General features: G+C 54.3%; 3 protein-coding genes across 9 annotated transcripts; 1 reads left to right on the plus strand and 2 right to left on the minus strand.

The window, feature by feature from the left end:
• The first annotated feature begins 299 nt into the window (after nt 1-299).
• HIRIP3 (HIRA interacting protein 3) lies at nt 300-3,791 on the plus strand. The gene is made up of 7 exons (XM_029219435.1): nt 300-441; nt 519-639; nt 758-872; nt 1,112-2,136; nt 2,238-2,406; nt 2,490-2,588; nt 2,675-3,791. The coding sequence occupies exons 1-7, from the start codon at nt 377-379 to the stop codon at nt 2,836-2,838; spliced, it is 1,758 nt and encodes a 585-aa protein (XP_029075268.1). The 5' UTR covers nt 300-376; the 3' UTR covers nt 2,839-3,791.
• A 159-nt stretch (nt 3,792-3,950) lies between these two features.
• Nucleotides 3,951-22,697, minus strand: TAOK2 (TAO kinase 2). Of its 7 annotated transcripts, none has more exons than XM_029219432.1 (19): nt 21,437-21,892; nt 18,199-18,365; nt 17,949-18,020; nt 17,757-17,858; nt 17,212-17,257; nt 16,983-17,079; nt 16,718-16,831; nt 16,520-16,611; nt 14,344-14,437; nt 14,167-14,248; nt 13,198-13,365; nt 12,763-13,023; nt 12,402-12,563; nt 10,589-10,954; nt 10,300-10,503; nt 9,737-9,976; nt 6,418-6,630; nt 5,275-5,457; nt 3,951-5,192 (listed from the first exon to the last, which is right to left on the minus strand). In XM_029219432.1, the coding sequence occupies exons 2-19, from the start codon at nt 18,328-18,330 to the stop codon at nt 4,671-4,673; spliced, it is 3,150 nt and encodes a 1,049-aa protein (XP_029075265.1). In that variant the 5' UTR covers nt 18,331-18,365; nt 21,437-21,892; the 3' UTR covers nt 3,951-4,670. The 7 variants fall into 7 exon arrangements, 6 of the variants coding, with proteins under 6 accessions (XP_029075265.1, XP_029075266.1, XP_029075267.1 ...); XM_029219434.1 differs by lacking the exon at nt 3,951-5,192 and adding an exon at nt 5,594-5,701 and having other exon boundaries at nt 21,437-22,208; XM_029219433.1 differs by lacking the exon at nt 3,951-5,192 and having other exon boundaries at nt 5,236-5,701; nt 21,437-22,208.
• On the minus strand, nt 20,645-22,453 carry LOC114894326. Its single transcript, XM_029220857.1, has 3 exons — nt 22,358-22,453; nt 21,437-22,138; nt 20,645-20,650 (listed from the first exon to the last, which is right to left on the minus strand). Exons 1-3 carry the CDS (start codon nt 22,451-22,453, stop codon nt 20,645-20,647), a joined length of 804 nt encoding a protein of 267 aa, XP_029076690.1.
• Nucleotides 22,698-22,752: the final 55 nt, after the last annotated feature.

The following is a 22,752-nucleotide window of genomic DNA, read 5'->3' on the forward strand; positions in this document are numbered from 1 at the left end:
TGGCGAGGACGCCCTTTTCCTTCTGTCTTTCAAAATCACAGATGCCTAGTTGCTGCCCGTGACCACGAACAGAGGCAGCGTCGCGGGTTGATTGTTACATCCAAAGGTGTAGCCGGCTCCCAATCGGTTTCTAACGAGAATTCTCCTTCAGAAGAGATTCGTTCTAAGAAAAGCAAGGAACCGCGAGACTCTCCAACTGCCCGCGGAAGGCAAGTTTTGTCTCGCAAAGTTCTGGGTCCAAGCGGCCCGTGACGGATACTCAACGGTCCTCCACCTCACGGCGCCACGATACTGCGCGTGCGCAAGCTCCTGTCAAACGCGCGGACGGGGGCCGAGAAGAAAAACGGCGGGAGCCGCCGATATCAGGTGGAGCAAAATGGCTCGGGAGAATGAGATGCAGGAGTTCACCCGTAGGTTCTTCCAAGGCCGCCCGGACCTCAGGTGCACCGGAGGTTGGAGGCGGGGTTGTAAAGGGTAGGGGCGGGACAGGGACTCCGTCGTGACACGTGTTTCCGCAGCACGCTTACGCACTCCATCGTGCGGCGGAGGTTCTTGGCTCACGCGGGCCGCGACCACCTGGAGCCCGAGGAGAAGCAGGCGCTGAAGCGGCTAGTGGAGGAGGAGCTGCTGAAGATGCAGGTGTGGGCCCGAGCCTGGGCCACCGCAGGCGGGGGTTGTGGCCGTGGAGGAGGGGCCTGAGAGCGGTGGGGCAGAACACAACCTTGATACACGTGATGCTCTCTTGATGCACACACAGGTGGATGAAGCGGGTGGCAGGGAAAAGAGGCTCGACGTTGCCAAGAAGGCCAAGAGGTCTCCCATCCCCTGCCGTGACCCAGCGAGAAAAAGGTTCCGTTTCAATTCGGAGTCAGGTTAGTGCCTTGTGCATAGTTGGTTCATGCTAAAGGTATTTATTGTGCGTGTGTTATGTTCCAAGGCCTCAGGTGAGGGCGCGTGGCCCGTGAGTCAGGAGCCAGGAACAGGGTGGACTGAGAGCTGTTTCCTACTGCCCTTCCCTCCATCAGAGCAGGATTCAAGGCAACCAATCCCAAGTGGAGGGAGAAGGGACAGGAGGAACCTGTCCCAACCTCCTCTTCTCTCCACATTCCAGAGCCCAGCTCTGCAGCCTCCAGTCCAGACTGCTTCGGCCTCCCAGCAAAGAATGGGATGGCAGCAGAAGTCAGTCCAGCCGAGGATGAGAATCCAAAGCGAGCCTCAAAGAAAGCAATTGAGAGCAGTGACGAGGAAGAACAGCAGAGGGACCTGACTGCAAAGATGGGATTAGAGAAGGAGGAGGTGAAGGGAAGCAGTGAGGAGGAGGAAGAGGGCTCTGCCAGAAAGAGTAAGGTCTGGAAAGAAGAAAGCAGTGAGGAAGAGGAAGATGAGAAAAAGGAAGAGGAGGAGGAGGAGGAAAAGGAGTCCAAGGGCAGGACTAGGAAGCAGCCTGGGACAAAGAACAAGCAGGCACCAGGCAAGGCCTCAGCCAATAGGAAACAGGCCAGGGAGGAGAGTGAAGACAGTGAGGAACGTGCCCAGGGGCCAGGAAAGAAGGCAAAGGGAAAGAAAGGAGCTAAAAGCCACCAGGAAAGTGAAAAGGAGAGTGAGGAGGAGGAGACCCTAGCCAAGAAGAAAGAGAACAGAGAGTTAGAAGAGGATTGGAAACTCACAGCCCAGAGCAGTGGAGGTCAAAGGTCCTCCTCTTTGGAGGAGAGGAGCTGTAAGCAGAAAAGCAGGGCAGCAAGACTGCTGGGATCCCCGGGGGACAGAGAGGAACAGAAGGAAAGATCAGCAGCAGGCAGTGGGAATAGTAGTGGGGAAGATGAAGAGCCCCTAGTGCAGAGGAAGAGCAAAGACAAGACCCAGTGGAAGGGTAGGAAAAGGCAGAGTGGAAGCAGTGAGGAGGATGGGGAAGACAGCTGGAGGAAGATGACGCCAACTACTGGAAAGAGAGCCAACGTGGGCAGTATCAATGGTGAGGCAAGTGACTCGGAGAAGGAGGTGAGTGACAGCGAGGCAGAGGGGACCCCCAAGAAGGAGAGGAAGAACCGCTCTTCCAAGAAGAGCTCCAAGAAAGGCAGGACACGAAGCTCCTCCTCCTCTTCCACAGATGGCAGTCCAGAACATAAAGGCAGGAAGGTGAGGGCTGAAGATGGGGTGGGAGGCTACCATCAAGGAAGAGGGAGACCCTGACTCAAGCCCCAAAGGCTTGGCCTTCAGCTGCTATCTTCCCTTGCCAGGCTGGCTCTGGTCGCCGTGGTGAGGACCACCCATCTGTGATGAGGCTAAAGCGCTACATTCGGGCCTGTGGGGCTCATCGAAACTACAAGAAGCTGCTGGGCTCCTGCCGTTCACACAAGGAACGCCTGAGTGTTCTCCGGGCAGAACTGGAAGCCCTGGGCATGAAGGGTGAGGCTGGGCGTGCCCTGGGGGCTGCAGGAGAAGGCCTTGGCTGCTGGGGAGGAGAGGATCACGAGCTTCTTCTGCCCCAGGTAACCCTTCCTTAGAGAAGTGTCGGGCCCTGAAGGAGCAGCGGGAAGAGGCAGCTGAGGTAGCCTCCTTGGACATTACCAACATCATCAGTGGTTCAGGTGAGGGGCTTCCTTCCACTGTCCAGGAGCAGATGGGGCATGGACTTTCTCAGACAACTCATCTCCTGCTTTCTCATCCCCTCTAGGCCGGCCACGCAGACGCACAGCCTGGAACCCTGCAGGAGCAGCAGCCCCACCAGGGGAGCTATACTGCAGGACCCTGGACTCAGAGGAAGAGCGGCCCCGCCCCCCACCCCCAGACTGGTCACACATGCGTGGCATCATCAGCAGTGGTGGCGAGAGCAACTGAGCCCCCGTCCCCAGGAGGGACTTTCCACTTGTAGAAAGCACGCACAGCATACCCACCCCCAACTCTGCCTGCAGAGCAGAAGCAGCTTTCTTCGGAGAAGACTCACAGCTCCCAGGGACACAAGTTATTGGGATTCTACTTCTCAGCTTCACATTCCCAGTTTAAAGTGTTTACAGGGATTTATTTTTAAAGACTCAATAAAGGAGTGTTTGAATCACCTCATCAAAACTGGTCCCCCACTCTCACCCCCTGTACTTTGGTCCAGGAAGCTGAGGAGGAGCCACTGTCCCCCTGATCTGGTTCCCTTTAATTTCCCCCCGATTCTCCAAAGAAAATCCCAGCCTCCTGACCCTGCCATCCAGTCTGCCACCAGGCTTGATTCAAAAAGAGTGTGGCTGCTTTCTCCAGCCTGACCAGTGGGCCCCTCTGACTACTTAGGCCACGCTGTGTGGCATGTGGGATCTTAGTTCCCCAAACAGGGATCAAACCCATGCCCCCTGCAGTGGAAGCAGGGAGTCTTGATCACAGGACCGCCAGGGAAGTCCCTGACCACCCTGCTTTTTAGTTGTCTGATAACCTAAAGCTTAGTTGGGAGGAAGATCTGAATAACTGGCCTTAAGAAGAATGTGAAGCACAAAATGAAAGGTCTTGGGAACAGCTGTTGTTTATGTCTTTCTTCCCCTTTCTGGAAACAGCCACTTAGTCCACGGGCCGACTCTTTCAGCCTTCAAGCGGTGGGTACAGGGTCTAAACCTGACCAATCAGAGCACCCCAGGCCTCTGGCTACAGATCAAACCAATGAAGTCACTTCAGGACTGCTGGAATTCTTGCTGTTGAGGTTGTTGGCAGGTTGTAAGGCTTGAGCTGCCAGGGCCCTGTGCATAAGGTGAACCTTCCTGAAAATCTGGAGCCAAAGCAAAGGGAAGCAGAGGTCCAGCGACTGATGACTTCCTTTGAAGCTCTGGATTCAGTCATGTCCAAAGTCAGTAAAGTCACTGAAATTTTTAGTTACACAGCCCAGGGAGTTCTCTTTAAATACAAGTAACACTATCACCTGCCACTGAACATTCCTTAACATACACCTTAGACAGAAAAGGTGAGTCCTGGGATCTGTTAGAATAACCAACAGTTTATTAAAAGCTTGCCATGGGGCTCTGTGCCAGCCCCGTAGCTGGGAGGGGCTCTCATGACTGCCCCCAGGCCTGGGAGCAGCCCCTTCTAAGGTTCTTATTTTGTTCCCCTGCCCCAGCTCAAATCTCAATTTAAAAAAAAAAAAAAAAAGGATAAAGGACAAGACGGCACAGGACGTCAGACAGCAACAGGGGAATGGAGAGACCCAGGCATCCTGACCCCCAAGACCCCATCCTGATCTTTCTTTCAGGAAGAACTTTTCCTCCCGTTCTCCCCACCCCAGGCCCCAGACCTGCTCTGTCACATCTCAGGTCTGGGGGGCCTGGCGTCCCCAAGTCCATGGCCCCATTCCAGGGCGTAGTATAGTTCGCTTTATATAATATATCTAGACCCACCCTTCCCCTCCCCCAGGGGACTAGATGAATATTTGACACGCATATCTCCCTCCTTTCCCGAGGCCGTGATGGAGAGAAACCCTGGCACCATGGTGGGGAGGCAGGGGCTCCTGGTCAGCCTTGAGGCACCTATGCCCAAGCTGGCCTTGGGCCACTGGCCAGCCCAAGAAGCTCATGAGATAAGGTCTGAGGGGAGCTGGAGCCAACTTCCTGTCCCTCACCCTTGGATGGACCTCAGGCTTACAGCCCTCCAGGATCAGGCTCCACCCACCCCTGCCTCATTCATCGGCTTATCCACCTTGTACTTCAGGAATAGAAGTGGGAGGAACCATTGAGGATGTGGGAAGCGACACTGGTGCTGCGGCTCAGAGGCCCAGGCACTGCAGCAGCAGGTGGGCCCACATTGTCACTGCCACTGCCCCCCGAGGCTGCTCGTCGCAGGGGCTGGGGGCTGTTTCTTAGCAGCAGCAGGGCTCCACCACGGGGTGTCCCACTCTGTGCTGGGGGCCCCAGCCAGCTTGGGGGACCCGGGGGAGCCAGGAGAGAGGGCTGACGCCAGGCTGGGGGGGGCATGCCTGGTGGAGGAGGGCCATGGCTCCAGTGCGCCCCTGAACGGGGAACAGGACGGGAGGGCCAGGCGGGGGCAGGGGGTGGAGCAGGATAGCCCTGGGCAGCAGCCTCAGCTGGGATGCCCCCCAGAGCCATACTGGAGAAGCCCAGCCTCATGCTCTCAGCATCGAAAGCCTCGATCTCACGGGCCTGCCGCTCGAGCAAACTCCGGATTCGCTCAGAGCGCCCCGTCTGCAGGGCCAGCAGCTCCTCTTCCACCTGAGGCACCCAGAATAGAGGTCAGAGGGTCCGGGGTGGGGGCTGCCCTCCCCACCCCATCCTGGAAGCCCAGCCCTCTTACCCGCTGCTCCAGCAGTGCCCGCCTCAGAGCTACTCTCTGCTCCAGCTCCCGCAGCTCCCTCTCGTGTTGACTCTCCGTGCGGATCTTGATCTTGCTCTGGTAAGCATTGAGCAGCTCCAGCTCCTGTTGAAGCTGCTGCCGAAGGGCCTGGAACTCTGCCTCCTGGGTCTCATCAAGCCGCAGCTAGAGATTAGGTAGAGCAAGTTTTCGGGGCCTCCTCCCCTACCCCCACAATCCTCCCCTGCCCCAGCAGGCCTGGGCCCTCAGGTTTCAAGAAGCAGCCAGTCTCAACATCTATCAAAATGAAAGGTCGTCATACCCTGTGACACAGCAATTACACTTCCAGGAATTTATCCCCCAGGTATACTTGCACATGTGCTCGAAGGTGTTCACTGAAGCGTTGTAATAGCAAAATACTGGAAACAACCTAAATGTCCACCAATAAGGGATGGGTTAAATAAATTATGGTACATCCATACCATGGAAAACTCTATGCTCTTAAAAAATGAGATATGTGTACTGACATGGAAAGATGTCCAAGAAATACAAGGTGGAAAAAGAAGTTAGAGACCAGTATATAAAGTATGATTCCACTTTTGTTTAAAATTTTTATATAATTTTCTAAATATGCATAGGAAAAAATCTAAAATACAATTAATTGTTAACAACAGTTACCTCTGAGAGGTGGGTTAGGTGAGGGAACGGCAATGAATAAGAACACTTTTACTTTTTACAGTGTTATTTTAAGTGGCCTATTCCAGTGTGATGTGTGATCACTTTTAGAACAGCAAACTTCAAAATCCTCCAGAAGTCTGAGCAAATTGGCCTGAGGGCCACAATCATTTTTATTTGTTCCCTGTTCACAGATTAAACTAACTCAGGCCCAGGAAAAAATTACAGCCACTCTTTTCTTGGTGGTTCTTGGGTGGAGTAGGCAGGCTGGCTTTGTCAAGACCTTAAGAAAATACTTAAGAGAAATAGTAAAACCATTGCAGAGAATACCAGCAGTGAAAGAATATCTGAGTTTCCCAAGAGCGAAAAGCCCTATCTCTGTCTACACCCCCCACCTGCAGTGCCCACAGCTAAGCTGGAAATACAAAGGCCAACCTCCACCACGCTCCCTCCCTGGACCCCAGGCCTCACCGCCTGTGAGCTGAGCATCTCTGAGATGGACTGGTCGTACTGCTCAGCTAGGATTGCCAGCTTGCGGGTCTGTTCTTCCTTGAGCCGCTTAAGGAGGCTCTTGTGCTGAGCTTTGGGCGTGGTCTCCAGCAAGTGTGCCCGCAGAGCCTTGTACTGCCGAGTCTGGATCTTACACGTCTCCTGGAACTGCTTCTTGATCTGCAGCTCCTTAGACTATGCAGTGGACGGACCAAGGGGAGATGGGGGCAGGGGGGAGGAGGAGGAGGAACAACCAGGGGAAAGGGAGAAGAAAGAGAGGAGGAGAGGAGACAGAAGCAGAGACAAGAAGAGGGAGAGAAACAGAAAACATGTTAGACAGAGGGGGCGGGGGGAGCTGTATACAGACAGACATGGAGAGATGGGATTGTGTTGAGAGAGATCAGGAAGATTCTCAATGGGCAAGAGATGCAAAGAAAACAAGACATCTTCCAAGAGCACGTTCACAGAGTTGGGTGGAAAACTCACAAGAAACAGCAGGAGAGTTCATGGACAGGGAACTGAGAATCTTGAGAGGACTGAGTGCACACAAGAAGCTTTGACCATGCAAAGAGGGAGAAAATACAACCTAGAGATAGACGCCTGTGAGCAGATACAGAATATGAACAAGTGAGAAAACCAAGTCACTCAACACACACATGGAAGACAGCAACACAGCTGAGGAAAGACAGAGGGAGTCCCAGGTTCATCACCTCAGGGTGGGAGGGAGGGAAGGATAAGCACCAAGCTAAGAAATGGATAAGATGGGTGGCCCCATCTCGGGCCACATAAGGGAAAGGGGCAAAGGAGGTGGCCAGAAAGGGCCCGACAAGTTCAACAGGCCAGCAGCTGCCACCCTGACCAGATATCCACATTCCAGCCCGGCCCCTTGTATACTCAGCTCCCACTCCAAGCCCACAACCAACCCCATTTCCGCAGCCCCCACACTGTCTGGGCCCCCAAACTCACCACCCCCTACTGTGGACGGTTTGCAGTGCCATCCCCCCAGCCCTCTAGGGTAATGCCTGATGCCAGGAGAGAAACTCAGCTCCCAGACAGAAGGCAACCACGTAGGGAGTGGGTTGGGAGGAAAGGCAGTGAATGAGGACAAAAGGACCCAGAACCTGAGGACTCTCGGGGAGGAATCCACAAACAGGGGAACTGTGGGACCAAGAAGTTCTGGAGAAGCTCAACAGGGGCCCAGACCCCTGAACTGGTGGTGGTCATGGTGCAACGAAGCTATGAAGGTAGAGAGGATGAGGCTGAGGAGTGAAAGGGGTTGAGATAACGTAGATGGGGTGAAGAGGTCATGGAACTGGGGGCCAAGGGTCCAGATTGGGGGCATACCGGGGAGGCTAGGCGGCAGGACAAAGCAGACAGAGGCAGCCTGGGCCAAAGGTACAGTTCCGCTCAGATATTTTATTTGTGTTTGTCTTTTTCTTTTTTTGGTGGGGGAAAGGGGACAGGTTGGAAGGGAGACAGAAAAACAAAATCAAAGAGAGAAAAAAAAAACATGACTCTTCCCACCCACTGCCACCCCTGGCCCCAGGCCTGAGTCGGTGAGGGTGAGGGTGAGCACACACAGTGGGAGAGCAGCAATAACTTAGGGTGTGGGGGGAGCATCAGGAGAACACAAAATAGAACCTCCGGGCTCCACGGCGGGGGAGGCTGCCTGTCTAGAGGCCCAAAGGGCTAGGGGTGAGGTGGGGAAGCATACCGAGGAAGGAGTGGTGAAAGGGAGGAGAGGTCTGGGACTGGAGAAACTTCACTGAGTAGTGGGAGATAAAGTGCTCAATGCTCTAGATTTGGGCTGGGGAGAAGCTAGAGTTGGTTACCTCCAGGGAGGCAGGGCCCGGGACTGGCGGGTTCGGGATCTCCGCCCAGCTAGAGTCTCTGGTGGTGGTTGGTGGGAGGCAGGGGGGCCTAGCCGGCGCTGGCTGCGTGGTAGCAGCCGGGGGATACGGCTGGGCCGCTCACCCCGAAGCAGGCCCCAACTGGCCAGTGTGTGGATGGCCCAGGGGGGCAAGCGGGTGGCTAAACCTTGGCTGGCCCGTGCCAGGCGCCAGTTCCAGCCCTTGCACAGGGCCCAAAACCTTGCCAACAGGGCTAGTGGGTGTCGGGCAGTGCGAGGATTACCCCGCCGGGGCCCAGGGACAGGCAGACGGCTGCGGAAGCCATCCTTGTTGGTCTTGGGGTAGAGTGCAAATAGGCCCCGATCCCCCACAGCCCCACAGCCCTGTAGGGCCCTGAAGGCCATGGGCGACAGACGCAGCAGAGCGCGCAACCAGAGTCGAGAGATGCCCCGGCGCATCCGAGGGCCCTGCTGCCGCACCCATTTGCCCCCAGCTGCCAGAGCTGCCAGAGGTAGAGCCAAGCCTGGCCAGGCTAGGAGCCAGGCAGCCCCAAGGCCCAGAGGGACACCCATAAGACCTCGGCGCCAGCTCAGACTGAGGACGGCCCCCAGTGCGGTGCCCTGAGCCAGGAGTAGGAATAGACTGGGGGGCAGGTGCAGAGCTGTACAAAGCAGTAGGTAGGAGGCCCCCAGGCCCACCAGCCCCACCTCAAGGGCCAGCAGGGCTGCCTGCAGGCCACCCCCACCCTGGGCCGCCAGCAGTGGGAGCAGCAGCAGAAGTAGTAGGGGCAAGAGGCCAGAGGAGGACCCCACTGCAAAGGAGAGTCCAGCCAAGAGGCCATGGGACAGGAGTCCAGGGAGCTGGCTAGTAGGGCTGGGCCTCAGATGTGTTGGAGGGGGTTCAGGGGGGATGTCTGGTGAGGGACAGCCATCTCCAGAATCCCTCGGGGTCCTAAATGGAGCACCCTCCTCCTCTTCCTCCTCCTCCTCAGGGACTGGGGTCAGTGTTGGACCCTGGACCCAGCCAAGCTCAAACTCCTCATCCAAGAGGCTACCATCCTCCTTCCCCCACAACCTCCATTCCCCGGATGCCTCCTGGCCCACAATGCTCCTCTCCTGGGGTGCCGGGGATGGAATTCTAAGCTCCTCTATCTCCTGCTCAGGTAGCCCCCAAACTTCCTCATCAACCAAACTCCTATGATTCTGTGGACTGGGACTAGGGGTTCCTGACTCTTCCCCCAATATCCTCTGCTCCTCTGGCTCCAAGGCAGCCCCTTCCTTCCCCAGAATCCTTCTCTCTGGAACTGCTTCCTCCTCCTCTCCCAGAATTCTTTGGTCTGCCTCCTGGCCAGATGAGCAGGACTGCTCTTCTCTAGGGGTGCCTGTGTTAGGTGGTCCCAGAGCCCCAGGAATGGGGAGCGGGAGGCCCAGGGGACGCTGGCCTGCACGTACTTTGAGGCTCTTGGGCTGCTGGCGAACCTGGGCCGCATGCTTCTGCCGCAACTCTTGCTCACGCCGCTTATTGTACTCCAGCTGGTTGCCCAGCTCCGTCTGGTGCTGCAGGCGGGTGAGCTCAGCCCGTGTGCGCTGTACGGCCTGGAGCTGCCGTAGCTCCAGCTCCCGTGTGGCCTCATGCTGCCGTAGCAGCAATGCACACTCCAAGTCCTTCTGTGTCTGTTTCTTGTTCAAGTCCTGAGGCAAAAGGGAGGCAGGGCCCAGAAACTGGTCAGAAAGCCTTGTTGGTGTCAAGGAAGTGAGAGGCCCAGGACTCCTTGGCAGAGGGAGCCGAGGGTGGGGAGATGAGGGGTGTAGATGAGAGGTGTAAGGGAGCCAAGCTCCTAGCTGGCCTGGGAACTCTAGCAGGGTCTAGTGGGCACGAGAAGCGAAAGAGGTGTTGAAGAGAAGCCGAGCTGTGACACGAATGAGGGCAGATGGGAAAGACAACCACAAGTGAGGCAAATGGAAAAGGGTAGGTGCCTGGGATCTGGGAGGGGAACAGGGAGGGGGTGGCCTACCTCTCGAAGCAGGTCCTGGTCCAGGCTGTGACGAGCCAGCAGCATCTTGCGCTTGTACTGGCGACACTGCAGCTCAAAGTACTGGCGCTGCCGCCGCAGCAGTCCAGCCTCCTCCTCCGCCTGGCACTGCTGTAGCTGCTCCTTCTGCCGCAAAAGCCACTCAGCCTTCTCCCGCTTGGGTGTGCTGGGGTTCTCCTGGAGCTCCTAGGAAAGGGCAGCAGGAGAGCAAGGAGGTCAGGGCCCGCCTCACCCTCCACCAACCCCACCCACTGCTGCAGCCCTATCCCACCTCCTTCAGCTGCTCCTTCCGAAGTTTGTAGGTTCGCTTCTGCGCCTCCAGCAGGGCAGCCAGCTCCTTCTTCTGCTGCCCGAGGATGTGCTGCTGGAACTTACGCTCCTCAGCCTGGGCAGCTCGCGCCTCCTTCTCACCGATAGCCTGGTGCCGCCTTGACAGCTTTTCGGCCTCAGCCCCAAAGCCAGCCCGCTGCGCCTCGAGCTCCCGCTGCAGCCGCGCACTGTGCTCCTCACGCTCACCCCTCAACCTCGACTCCAATGCCAGCAGCTGTTTCTGGTGCTGTCGTCGCATCCGCTTATAGCCACTCAGCTGCTCCCGCAGGGCTGAGTCCTGCTCATGCTCCTGGATCTGACGGCTGACCTGGGGGCGGGAGAAAGGATGAGAAGTGGGGCGCAGCCCTGGCCCCCATTTTATTAACACACATAGTCTTCGTGCTCTATGGGGGAAGAACGTTGAGTGTTAGCCTTATGGGTTTAATTCTCATTTGATATCTTCCTCACACTTAACCTCTCTGAGCCTGCCACCTCAACTGGATCACGGAGATATCTCCTTCAGAGGTTGATGAGACTCAATGAAACAAGAAAAGGTGCTGAGCACAGGGTTTTGCATAAAAGTAGGAACAATTCAGATTAATTCAAAAGAATAAAAGAATCAGACAGACCTGGGACCAGATCCCAGCTCTGCCACTTACTAACCATGTGACCTCAAGCAAGTTAATGCTGCTAAGCCTTAGCTCTATTAAATGGGACAATAACACCTCCTCACAGGGGGCTGGGGAGGTTAACTTTGATACCTATATAATAGTGTCTAGAACACTCTGAACCAGTAAGTGATGGTTCCTTCCCCTTCAGCAAACACTGAAGACCCTTTACAGCTCAGATACGGAGCCAGAATATGGACCATGGGACACTGGAATAACAAGAACACTGGGCCTGGATGTCCTCATCTGAAGTTTGAGCTCAGATCCCACTGTCAAGGGGCTACGTCAATGTACCCCAAACTAGTCCAGGTGGCCAAAACCCTGGAGATCACAGACCTCTCTACACAGTACCACAAAGCACCAAGCATCACAGGGTCTGAAGAGTTGTCCTAAAAGAACAACCAGCCATAAGCAGAGGCTACAAGAACATACTAGACCAACCAGTGGCCTCCAAGGGGACCATCAAAGCTTACAGCTGAACAGGAATGTAATCTAAAAGTTTATTAAAAGTACAGACGAAAAACTATGTTTTAGGAAAAGTATACCCCTTTTCCTATGAACTGAGAAAAACATCGCTGTGACTTTAAGAGAGGACCAAGGTCCTGGTTACAGAATTTGGGAAGCACCAAAGGTAGCCCCCCCTGAGTCACAGCTGTTTCATCTCACAAATGGGATCATACCCTCACCCTCCCAGAAGAGCTGGAAGGATTAAATACAGGGATGTGTGTGGGCCTGAAAGCCAATTACTGGCACAGGCAGGTACCTGTACACCATCTCTGCCCTCTAGGGGCACAGAATCCAGCAAACCTGTCATCATGCTGTTCAGGAGTACCACAGCACAGGATATGAAGCACCTGGCTGGCCAGGAGCCTGGGAAGGCATGCCAGGAGATGCTATTTAAGTCCAGCCACAAAAATGGAGTACGAGCTGGGCAATGTGACCAAAACAGTCTATTGGGAGAAGGGAGGGGAGAGGGGAGGGTTTAGGTGAGACGGTCGAGGTGAGAAGGCAAGAGACAGCAACACAAAGTGAGGGTGGAATCTGGACTTAATCATATGTCATTTCTGGACTTAGACAGTCTGGGGCATCCAGGATGGCTGCACTTACCAGGGAGGCAGTACGGATGGTGGCAAAATGGTCCCGGTTGCGGCAGTAGGCCCGTCGGCGGGCAGAAGAGGTGGTGGATGTGGGAGCCGGGGCTGCAGGTGGCTGGAGAGGGCCTGGGGTCATCTCTGGCTGGTAGGGGTCATCATAGAGGTTGTCAGAGCCCTAGAGGAAGGGAAGATGGAAGGAATGCCCAAGGCTCAGAGGTCAATGGGCCCACAGGGAGTTCCCTGGAGACCCAGGCAGACTTAGAGAAGGAGCAGTCACACATGGGAGGGGGAGCAGGGAACCAAGGTGATTCCTGAGAAGGAGAGCTGGGGCTCAGCCCTGCCGCTGTCAGGCCTACTCAGGGTGAGCTGCATACCGGCAGCCGGTGGATGATGGAGCTGTGGGAAGTGACTGTGTGCTCGCCCTCCTGCATCATGGCCATCTCCCGGGCTTCAGGGCCTTCTTCCTCCTCCTCCTCCTCCTCCTCCTCCTCTTCCTCCTCCTCATTGTCAGAGGCATCTGCTAGGCTGTTGACTGAACTGCTCTGGCTGGAGGCGCTGATGGACATGCTGGGCACTGAATGGCTACTCTCTAGACTGGTCAGCGTCCCGGCCCGGTGCATGTAGGGCTCTGCCTCCTGTGGACAGGACACAGGCTGTTGGGCAGGGAAGGGGAAGGACAAGGGATGTGCATACGGAGGTAGCACAAAGAGACAGGGGGTATGGAGAAGGGTGGGGAGGGGCGCCAAGCAACCGCTAGGAGGCAAGCACAACATGGTGGTGAAGAAGGGTGGCAGGGCAAGCCGGGTCACCTCCTCCTCCTCTGGGGCCTCAGCGCCAGGGCCATTGGGTGCCTCTTGGAACAGTATCTTCTTCATTTTGCGGTACTGCAGATTGTCCAGCTCCCGAACAGCATCCTTGGTCCTCTGGATTAAGTCCATGATGACTGTGGGTGGCCGCTCCCGGAGCACAAAGCGGTGCTGGGGGAAGAGAGCACTGAGGCCTGCCGCCAAGCACCTCCCGCATCCCATATCCCATGGATCTTGGCATTCCCTCTGGCCTGAGGCACTCCCCTGGGGCCCATGCCCACCACAGGTTGATGCTGGCCTTGTCCCAACCCCTCCTCCCACATTAATTTTTACCACCCCGTCTCTACTCCCCACACAGTCTCCTGTTCCTCCAGGCATGGCTGACAGGCAAGAACAGCCAGGAGATCTGGATTCTAGTCCAGGTCTTCTATCAAAGTGCTCTGTGCCCCTGGACACGTCATGAGGCCTCTCTGGGCCTCTCAAAGCATCCCACAATTATAAAACAAGTAGGTCAGGGTAGACAATCTAAGTCAGTGTCCAACTAGGGGTCCTTAGGCCCCTATGGATCTCTGAAGGGAATGGGGGCCCCTCTACTTTTGATAACTCAAAAAACCCCTAAGGGAAATCATACATTTCCCCATGACAAGGCTACACAGGCTTTTGGCTTGAATTACATCAGATTGGTGTGGTAACCCTGGTTATTGCACACTGGCCAGAAATTCTGGCTGGCAATTATATATATCTTTGATTAATAAAAGACGGGAAAACAAATGATTACTTAATAAATAAAGGCAATCTGGTAGACAAAATCTTGCAAAACACAGAGTCCACTGGGCACTGGGGATGGGGGTGGGAATTCATAAATGAAGTTCTCAGTGGAGGAAGAATCAGGAATCACTAATTTCACTGAGGGGTTTCTGTGGCTCCAACAAGCTACAGTTCTAGGAGAATGCTAGGCCAGTGAGCCCTCACCTTCAGAAGAACCTCTGAGGTTGGTCTGTCTTGAGGGATTTTCTGAAGGCAGGAGTCGACAAAATTCCGGAAGTACTCAGACCTAGAAGTCACAGCAGGGGAAGGGTGGGGAGGGCGTGAGCCAGGCAGCCTTACCCCTATGGCCTAACCCCTGGGCCCAGGAATCCCAGTCCTCACCAGTGTCCTGACTGGAGCACGGGGGACTCGTTCTGTGCAATGTGGTATAAGGCACTCATCGCATTCATGTTAAACAGCGGTGGTTTCCGTTCCGCTACAGAGAAAGGTCAAGGGGGAGAAGGTGAGAGGTGGCAGGTGGGCAGAGGAGACTGGAATGGAAATCAGAAGATTTGGGCTCACACCCCAGCTCCCTGACTTCCTCACTCCATGACCCTGAGCAATTCCCATAATCTCAATTAATCCTTCCTCTGTAAGACGCAGCACGCATCCTCTCCACTGCACATGGGTGGAATAGGTATCAAAGAAAATAACACATGCAAAAGCACGAATGAAGGCAGAAGAAAGCACATTCAGTTGCCGACCCAACTAATATTTATTAGGTGCCAAATCAGAGCAAAAAACTCGCTTAAGTATTACGGGAAAGATGAAAAACAATAGACAGGCCCTGTCCTCAAGGAACTTCCAGTCTAACAGGGAAGATTAAATAGGATTGAACAAATAGCATCAAGTTCAAAGTGCTAATTGGCACAAGAGGAAAACAGGTAAATGGCTGGGAAGCGGGGTGTGTGGTGGGACTTCAAACTGGTACATTCGCAGGGGATTCAGGGAAGCTATTTTGGAAAAAGGGATATTGGAGGCAGGCCTCAGATCAGAAGTCACAAACTAGAAGCCCCTTGTGGCCCAGACAAATGCTTTGTGTTGGTTTTGGTTTTCGCCTAAACAGTGATTTTTAAATTCTGATAATAATAATGAAATAATAACCTAAATTTCCAGTTTCTCTTAAAAACTGAGATCTGGTGAAATGGAGCCTACATTCCTGCATAACAATGGGCTGGAGCTAAGCAACAGCTGCCCTCTTCAGGTGGGAACAGCAACCTCCGGTTTGCTGTAGTCTCCTCCATATTGCTTCCCTGATACTGGCTATCCGTTGCGATTTATAATAAAGATTGATGGGTTTTTTCAATAGTAGAGAAATAGTTCCCTGCACCCATGTCTCTACCAAAAACTAGGAATAAAATGGACAGCTCTAGAGTTTTCTTATACCTGGCCTGCTTCACATATTTCCATTGCCTATCTGGTCATGGCCTTAAATGGTAAATGTAGACATGTGTAGATGGAGGGAAAGGCAAGTCCAAATCTCCAACCTTGGGCACAGGAAACAATACAAACAAAGGTAATTAAGAGGAAAAATTCAGAACTTGTTAAGAGGAAAGCCAGCCTTTAGGAAGCAGAGCCTTTAGCTTGGTGGAAACAAGGATGGGGATGGCTTCAGTCTTGAAGGCAATGGGGAGCCACTGACGGCTCTGAGGAGAAGAGAAAACAACAGCACATCTCTCTGATGTAAAAGAGACTGGAAGGAAGAAGAGACTGGCAGTGGGAGAGATCACTGCAGGAAACTGTTGGAAAGAGTAACTGATAACATCTCTTTCTTGGGCAACTATTTTGTGCCTGGCACCGTGTTGGGGGCTTTACAAACATTATCTCACTAAAACAGTTGTTTCAATAGCATTGGCTGGCAGAGATGAGAACCTCAACATGGCTTCAAGACCTCGTGAACTCACTGAGCCTAACTCTCTGGCCTTATCACTCACTGTTCTTCGTTAACACATGCAATATTCCAAACAACTGAGGCTAGTCTCAGCTCCCCAGGCATGCTCCTCTGTCTGGAATACTTTTCCCTACAGTCTTTCAAAGCTACCTATTTATTTGTCTTGTGGTTGTTTAGACATCTCTGCTACAAGGAGACCTTCCTCAGCCCCTAACTAGGTCAAATACCTTGTTTTTTGGTTGTACTGCTCCCGTATCTTCTCCATTCAGCTTTTCTTACAATGAAAGAAAACATGCCTATTTCCTCAACTTGAATGTAAGCTCCAAGAGGGCAAGAACCTCATTCACTGCTCTACCCCCAGAACCTACTAGCACAGTGCATGGCACACAGTGGGCACGCAAAAAGATTTAGAACTAGAGTAGTGGACAAGAAAAGATGAATGTTATGAAATCTTTAGGTCTAAGAAATGGCAGGATTTGACAGCTGCCTGTACTGGGGATCAAGGGTAGACTCAAAATGGACAGATGCTTGGAGGCCTCAGAGGATGGGATGGTGTGGGGATAGTAAGAAAAAGAGAAACGAGTGGAGAGAAAAGAGGATAAGGAGCCAAGAGGAGAATGTCCTTACCCAGCTCGATGCAGGTTATGCCCAAGGACCAGACATCCACCTTGCCATCATACTGCCCCTCATCCATTGCCAGGATCACTTCTGGAGCCATCCTGGGAGAACGGTCAGGAGAGAGAGGCTAATCACCCGCCCAGACCCTGCCAACTCCTGCTCCCAACATCCCGGGAGCTCTCTCCATTCACCACCACTCCCACTCACCAGTATGGGGTGCCCACGAAGGAGTTGGCGGGTGCCATGATGGATGCGGAGCCGAAGTCCCCCAGTTTCACCAAGCCTGGCTCTGACAGCAGGATGTTTCCAGCCTTCACATCCCTGCCAAAGGCAAAGCACAAGGATAAGACATGCATCTCAGAAAGGCTGGGCAGGGGCTTTTGCACCAAGTTTCCAAGAAGACTGGAGCCCAGGAGAATGAGGAGCGGTGTAAAGAGCACCCCCTCCCAGCCATTGTCAGTACTGCTTGTACCTATGGATCATGTTGTGGGAGTGCAGATAAGCCAGGCCCTGAAGGGCCCCGTGGGTCACAGCTGCAATCTCCACCTCCTGAAGGGGCTTCTTGTGCACTGGGGAGTAAGGGAAAAACATCAAACTGAGGGAGCCCAAGGGTGGGACGGGAACTATCTTCCCTTAGCCCTTCCCCTACGGCTTCTCTGCTCTTCTCCCTTCTCCCACTTGTTGGCCAAAGAATCACTTACCTTCTAGAAGGTCAGAAGCTGAGCCCAGGCAATACTCCATCACCAGCTATGGAAGGGTCAAGGGTCAGAGATCAGCAGATCTGGCCACCCCTGGCCTATCTCCCTTGGAGAGAGATCCAAAACAGAGGGCCTCCTTGCCTAGCCTCTACTCAAGCAATGGTCCCAGGGTAATAACAGGGAGAAACGACAACTGGGAGAAACGAGAGGGTGGGGGTAAGTCCCTGGAGTCAGGGCCTCCCTTAGAAAGAGCCCAAGACATCACTACCATCTCCATCTGAATCCCATCGTTCAATCTCCAGCTCTCCCAGCCCATGTGCCCCCTTTCAACTGCTAATAGTCTATGTCATTCTTCAGCCTCTCCCTCTGGACACACAGTGCTGCTTATGAGTTTGTCTGAGGACTGCAGAGGTTGGGAAAGATTTCCTCCTTCCCATGATCTGCCCAACAACACCCTGAACAGGGCCCACTTAAGAGACTAGACCAGGATAAGGATGGGCCTGAGTACTGAGTACAAAGATCAGGGCAGAGTCAGGGGGCCAGCTCACCCAAGCCGTGTGCTCCCTCAGGTAACAGCCCCGGTACTGAATGGTATTGGGATGCCGGAGCTTCTGTAGGAACCGCACCTCCTTGATGATGTCCTGCCATTTCTGAGAAGGTCAGGGGAGGAGAGGCTTACTTAGCCTGCATCTTGAGCCTGGGGTCCCCTGCCTCCTACCAGTCTGTCAAGCCTGACCTACCTCATTTGACTGCTTCCCACTGTAGGACATCTTCTTGATGGCCACCACCTCACTATTCCGGACATCCCGGGCCTAGAGGACCAGACCAGAAGGTAGTGAAGGCCCCCAGTGAGCACTGGGTAGCAGGAAGACTTGCTGGCCCAGCAGGAGAGGGCAGGAAAGCCTGGTGTGGTGGAATAGTGTACAGGGCTGTTTGGAGGTCCACAGCGGGAAGACAGTCCCTGCCCCACCCTCCCAAGCCTCAACTCACAAAGTACACAGCTCCAAAGCTGCCATGGCCAATTTCCCGGAGGTCAGAGAAGAGCTTTTCCGGGTCATCTTTGAAGAAGAGCTCAGCCACATCAGGGTCCTTCAGGCTCCCGGCCCGGCCCCCAGCTGGCATGGTGGCCCCTGGGGGCCCTGAGAGTGGGGCTTAACCTGGTGAAAAGATGGGACTCTTAGAACAAAGATGGGGCCCTCAGAGAGAGAAAGGGCCCCTCCTCCCCTAGTTCCGATGAGGGGGAGGCACTACCAAGGAAGGGCAGGGGGAGATTAGGAACAATATCAAAGCTCAAAAAAAAAGAAAAAAGAAAAATGAAGTTGCCCTGGCAACGACTGCACTAGGGCTGGGTCTCTGGAGTCCCTAAAACTAAAGGAAGACTGGGAGCTCAGCATCCTCACCAACCCCTCAGCCCTCAACAAGTTCCACTTCCCTACAGCCCCTAAATCTCGCCTCAAGAGTAAAAGATTCTGCCTCCCAGCCAGAACCCCAGATCCCCAAGCGTCCTGTCCCACAAGTCCCACGCCCCAAATATTTCCAGGTACCTTCCTGTTCCCCTTGGTGTTGAGGCCCCCTCCTCCCTCAACCTCTCACACTCTGGAAGAGAGCAGGAAACAGCCAAGGCCGGAGGCAGTGGAAATCCGGCCATTGTTACAAGTGGGTACTGGCCCACAGGGGCCAGGAGACTCACTCTCAAAAAGGGCTAGGGACACTGTGGCAAGCGGGAGATCGAGAATGGGAAGGACAGAGATAGAAATGGTGTCTGGCTCTGGGGGCCTGCGATCTGGGCTGCCTTACTTGTCCAGTCCAACGGCACACCCAACACACACAGGTACAGGACATTTGCAGTACAAAGAACATTTATTAAGCTTATACAGTAAGCACCTTACATGCATTATCTCTCATTCAATCCTCACCACAACCTTATGAGGTGTTACTATTACCCCTATTTTACAGATGAGGAAAGGCACTCAGAGGGGTTAAGTGACTTGCCCAAAGCTGGTCCTCTACCACTATGCTTTCAAAATAGCCCTATGAAACAAGCAAGGCAAGATCAGGATCACCATTTCATGGATGAGATCGCTGAGGCATAGAAAGGAAGGACTTCTCCAAGGTCAGAGAACAGGATCTTCTCCTCTCCAGTCAGGCCTGTGTACTCATTACTCTCTCAACAACTCACCCCAAGCTCAGCCCCCTCCTCTAGGAAGCCTCCCCTGACTACCCCAAGCCCTTGGGGGGAAGAACTCCTAGAGCACCCAGCCAGAAATGTACTGAAAACTCCAGCAGAACATCAGAGCCAAGACCTCCTAAGGGGATTCCAGGCCAAACTCCTGGATAAGCACTTGTTGGAATTTAGGCACAAAGGAGTTTTTCAGCAGAGCTCAACTCCCAGGGCAGAGTTCTAGCTCCTTAAAAGCACCTAACAATTTAGCATGTAATTATATTCTGTCACACATTGTTTCCTGTTGTGTTGTTAATTTTGTCTCCTCAGCCCCACTGGAAGCTGGAGGGCAAGGAGTAAGCCTGACTCTCTGGTGGGCCCCCAGGGTGCAGAGGGCTCAGAATAGCCTAGGAGATTGATTGATTGCCCTCAGCCCAGCCCCAAGCAGCTCCCAGGCCGCTCAAAGCAGGCCCCTTTCTCCATTCTTCTGCCAGCAACCCTGCCAAGCACCCCTCACCCCCACCACACACCCACACACAAAGGCAGGTGCTCACAGCTTGCCAAAGGAATCTTCTTGACCTCTTTACCTGCACCCAACCAAGAATGCCAACTGAGGACCCCAGGTCACATATAAGAGATGCCAGCAAAACATCACAAGGGGCCTCTTCCTCAAACACCAAACATCTGAGTGATTACCAAGGTCTGTGCTAAATCATAACCACCTTCTAAAATGGACAACGTTACCTCCATTCTACAGACGAGGAAACCCAAGCCTGTCCGCCCTAAGCTTCACTACCAGTGCATTTCATCTGCAATATACAGCAACAAGGCTTTGAGTAAGTTCCTTACACTTGGTCTTCTCTTCAGTAAAACGGATTACAGCGTGGAGCTGTTGTGAAATTTTTAATGAGATCTCGTACTTAGGAACACCATGCAGACACTCAGCATATGGATTTTTCCTTCCCTGCCTCCAGAGTCGCCACGACAAGGCTTTAATACTTTGGGGATCATCCTACCCCCCGGCAGCTTGGCTTTAACTGTTAAGAGACACCACTATCATTTGTCACAAGAGATGGCCCTCTCAGGAACCCAGGCCAAAGACTGGGATGAGGGGAAAGATGAAGGTCACAGTGGAGAGAAAAATCCATGAGGCAGAAGGCAGGGGCCAGAGCCTCCCATCAGGAAAAGCTTCTGAGTATAGGCCTCCTAAAAAGGAAGCTCTTCTCTCTCCCATTCTTAAATCTCACCCCAATCCATTCTCTTCTGGACCCATGGCTAAACCTAGGCACAGAAGAAAAGAGATGACAAGAGACAGGTACGGAACACAGGTAAGACTTGTTCAAGGACCTGGGTTCCAATCCTATTCTGCTGCTGTGTGACCTTGGGCAACCTCTCTGGGCCTCAATAGCCTCAACTGTAAAATGGGAAGAAGGCAGTAAAAGAGCCCCCTCACCAGATGAATGAGGGGGGAGATGAATGAGAGAATGGATGTAGAGCACTTTGTAAATGATAAATCGCTTGACTAATTAGATTACTTACACCATCACAGCAAGAGGCTGGAAGGTAACAACAGTTGGGGGAAGTACTGCCAAGCACCCCTAAACACAAATGCACATATACACTTCCTTGAAAGGACAAGAAACCCAAGCAGACCATGCCTAAAAAACAGATAAGCAGACCCACCATGGGGACCAGAGGCATGGGAATTAACACCCCAGAGGAAAGAGAGTTACAATCATGAAGGGGTAGCTGTGAGGGGCAAAGTGAACAGGGAGAAAACCAGAAGGGTGCAAATCCATCTGATTAGCTCAAGCACCTTAGGGTGTGACCCCCGTGACATCAGAGACCCTGTCACCTGAGGTCCCTCATCAACCAGACATAATGAAGGGAAAAGGAAGGGGAAGAGGGTGGCAGCAGAAGGCAAGGCTAGCCAGAGGCTGACCACTGGCCCAGCTAGGCTTCCCCATCCTGAGGAGAGAGCCTACCCAGGCCCAGCTTCCCAGAAAGCAGCACCCTCTCTTCTCAAGCTAGACACAGGGACCCGCACCCCTGCAGCCCGTGTCTCACCTGGTAGGGGTCACTATGGTGCCCCAGCGCCTCCGCCTCCTCCTGGGGTCCTCCAGCGGCTCTGCCAAGCAGGGAGAGGGGCAAGGAGACCTTTCCCCTTGCCACCTCTTCCTCGGCTTTCGCCCTTCCTAAGGGGCGGGCCCGGGAAGCCTCCCCTGGAGGGGAGGGGGTGACAACCTGATCTGACCTCGCGGTCCAGTCCTCCTTTTCCTCGAGGGCGACAGTTGCTGAGTCCCGGATTTCTGATTGTGGGGTCTTAACTCCAGATATTCGAACAGGGGGAGGCCGAATCTGATATTTGAACTCGTGGGGAATGAACCCCGGATACTGGTGCACGCAGGGTCCTGAACCCCAGATATTTGAAACCCTGTGAAACAGAGCCCCAGGTTTAGAGAGGTTGGGACCCGAGTCCCGGATATCTGGAATCTCAGGGGCTGAGACCCGGATATTTGAGAAGCGTGGGGTCAGGCCCGGAAATTCGGGACCGAGGGGACTGAGCCCCAGGTCTTCGGCCACCGACAGGGGGCCTACCCCGAGGACGTCCGACCGCACGGCCCCTCTCACGCCGGGGTCCGAGGGTGACAGCCCCCACTCCCGCCCCGGCCCCCTCCCTTTCCCCTTCTCTTTCCCGAGGACAGCTGAAAGACTGTAGCTAAGGGCGGTCCCCGTGCCCTCTCCCCCTCTCCTCTTCTCAGTCTCAGCCTCTCCGCATCACAGCCCCGGTCTCGTCCCAGTCTCCCTCTCCCTCTTCCTCCCAATTCCAAGATGGAGACCGGGCGGGAGCGCGCAGGCGCGGTATGGACGCCGGGCCAAGGGGGCGGGGCCCCAAAGGAAACAGCCCCGCCCCTCTCTCCTTAAGGATGCGGCCAGAGAGCTGGGCAGCAACCCAGCCAGAGTGCGCGCGCGCCCCGCCACGCGGACCCTGGGTGGGAGGAGGTGGGGAGCAGGGCTAGTCTTGGAGAAGGAGGAGCCCAGCGCGCTGTCCGACAACTGGTGGTGGAAAGGGCTGCAGCGCATGCGCTCGCCCCGCCTTAGCGCGGAGCCCGAGCTTGTTGCTAGGGGAAGCTTTGAGGGGGCGCGGGTGGAAGGAAATAAGAAGCCGTGATCTGCGCCTGCGTGCAGGGTAGAGGTTGGGAGGGGTAAGGGAAGACTGCTGCTGGGCGCGGAAAAGGCGGGAAAACGGACTGTCCTGGTTAGTAACTATCCAGCCTGGTCGTGGGCTCCCAAGTTCGAGGAATCTTTGCTGAGAAAACTCAATCTGTCATATCCCTTCAGGAGACTGAGGCCCTTCACAGCAGCATGACCTGCACAAGGTC

Source organism: Monodon monoceros, unplaced genomic scaffold, assembly GCF_005190385.1.
Source record: "Monodon monoceros isolate NGI ecotype Baffin Bay Population unplaced genomic scaffold, NGI_Narwhal_1 Super_Scaffold_13, whole genome shotgun sequence".
Classification (NCBI taxonomy): domain Eukaryota; kingdom Metazoa; phylum Chordata; class Mammalia; order Artiodactyla; family Monodontidae; genus Monodon; species Monodon monoceros.

Bases quoted from the DNA above. Each gene is read 5' to 3' on its own strand.
- HIRIP3 (XM_029219435.1), top strand. From the start codon at position 377: ATGGCTCGGGAGAATGAGATGCAGGAGTTCACCCGTAGGTTCTTCCAA. The intron at 873-1,111 runs GTTAGTGCCTTG...TCCACATTCCAG, and splicing joins CCGTTTCAATTCGGAGTCAG to AGCCCAGCTCTGCAGCCTCC. The intron at 2,407-2,489 runs GTGAGGCTGGGC...CTTCTGCCCCAG, and splicing joins GGAAGCCCTGGGCATGAAGG to GTAACCCTTCCTTAGAGAAG.
- TAOK2 (XM_029219428.1), bottom strand. From the start codon at position 18,330: ATGCCAGCTGGGGGCCGGGCCGGGAGCCTGAAGGACCCTGATGTGGCT. The intron at 14,249-14,343 runs GTGAGGACTGGG...TGTGACTTCTAG, and splicing joins GTGCTCCAGTCAGGACACTG to GTCTGAGTACTTCCGGAATT. The intron at 9,977-10,299 runs GTAGGCCACCCC...CTTTTGCCTCAG, and splicing joins ACCAGGACCTGCTTCGAGAG to GACTTGAACAAGAAACAGAC.
- LOC114894326 (XM_029220857.1), bottom strand. From the start codon at position 22,453: ATGCGCTGCAGCCCTTTCCACCACCAGTTGTCGGACAGCGCGCTGGGC. The intron at 22,139-22,357 runs GTCCGCGTGGCG...TGATGCGGAGAG, and splicing joins CCCACCTCCTCCCACCCAGG to GCTGAGACTGAGAAGAGGAG.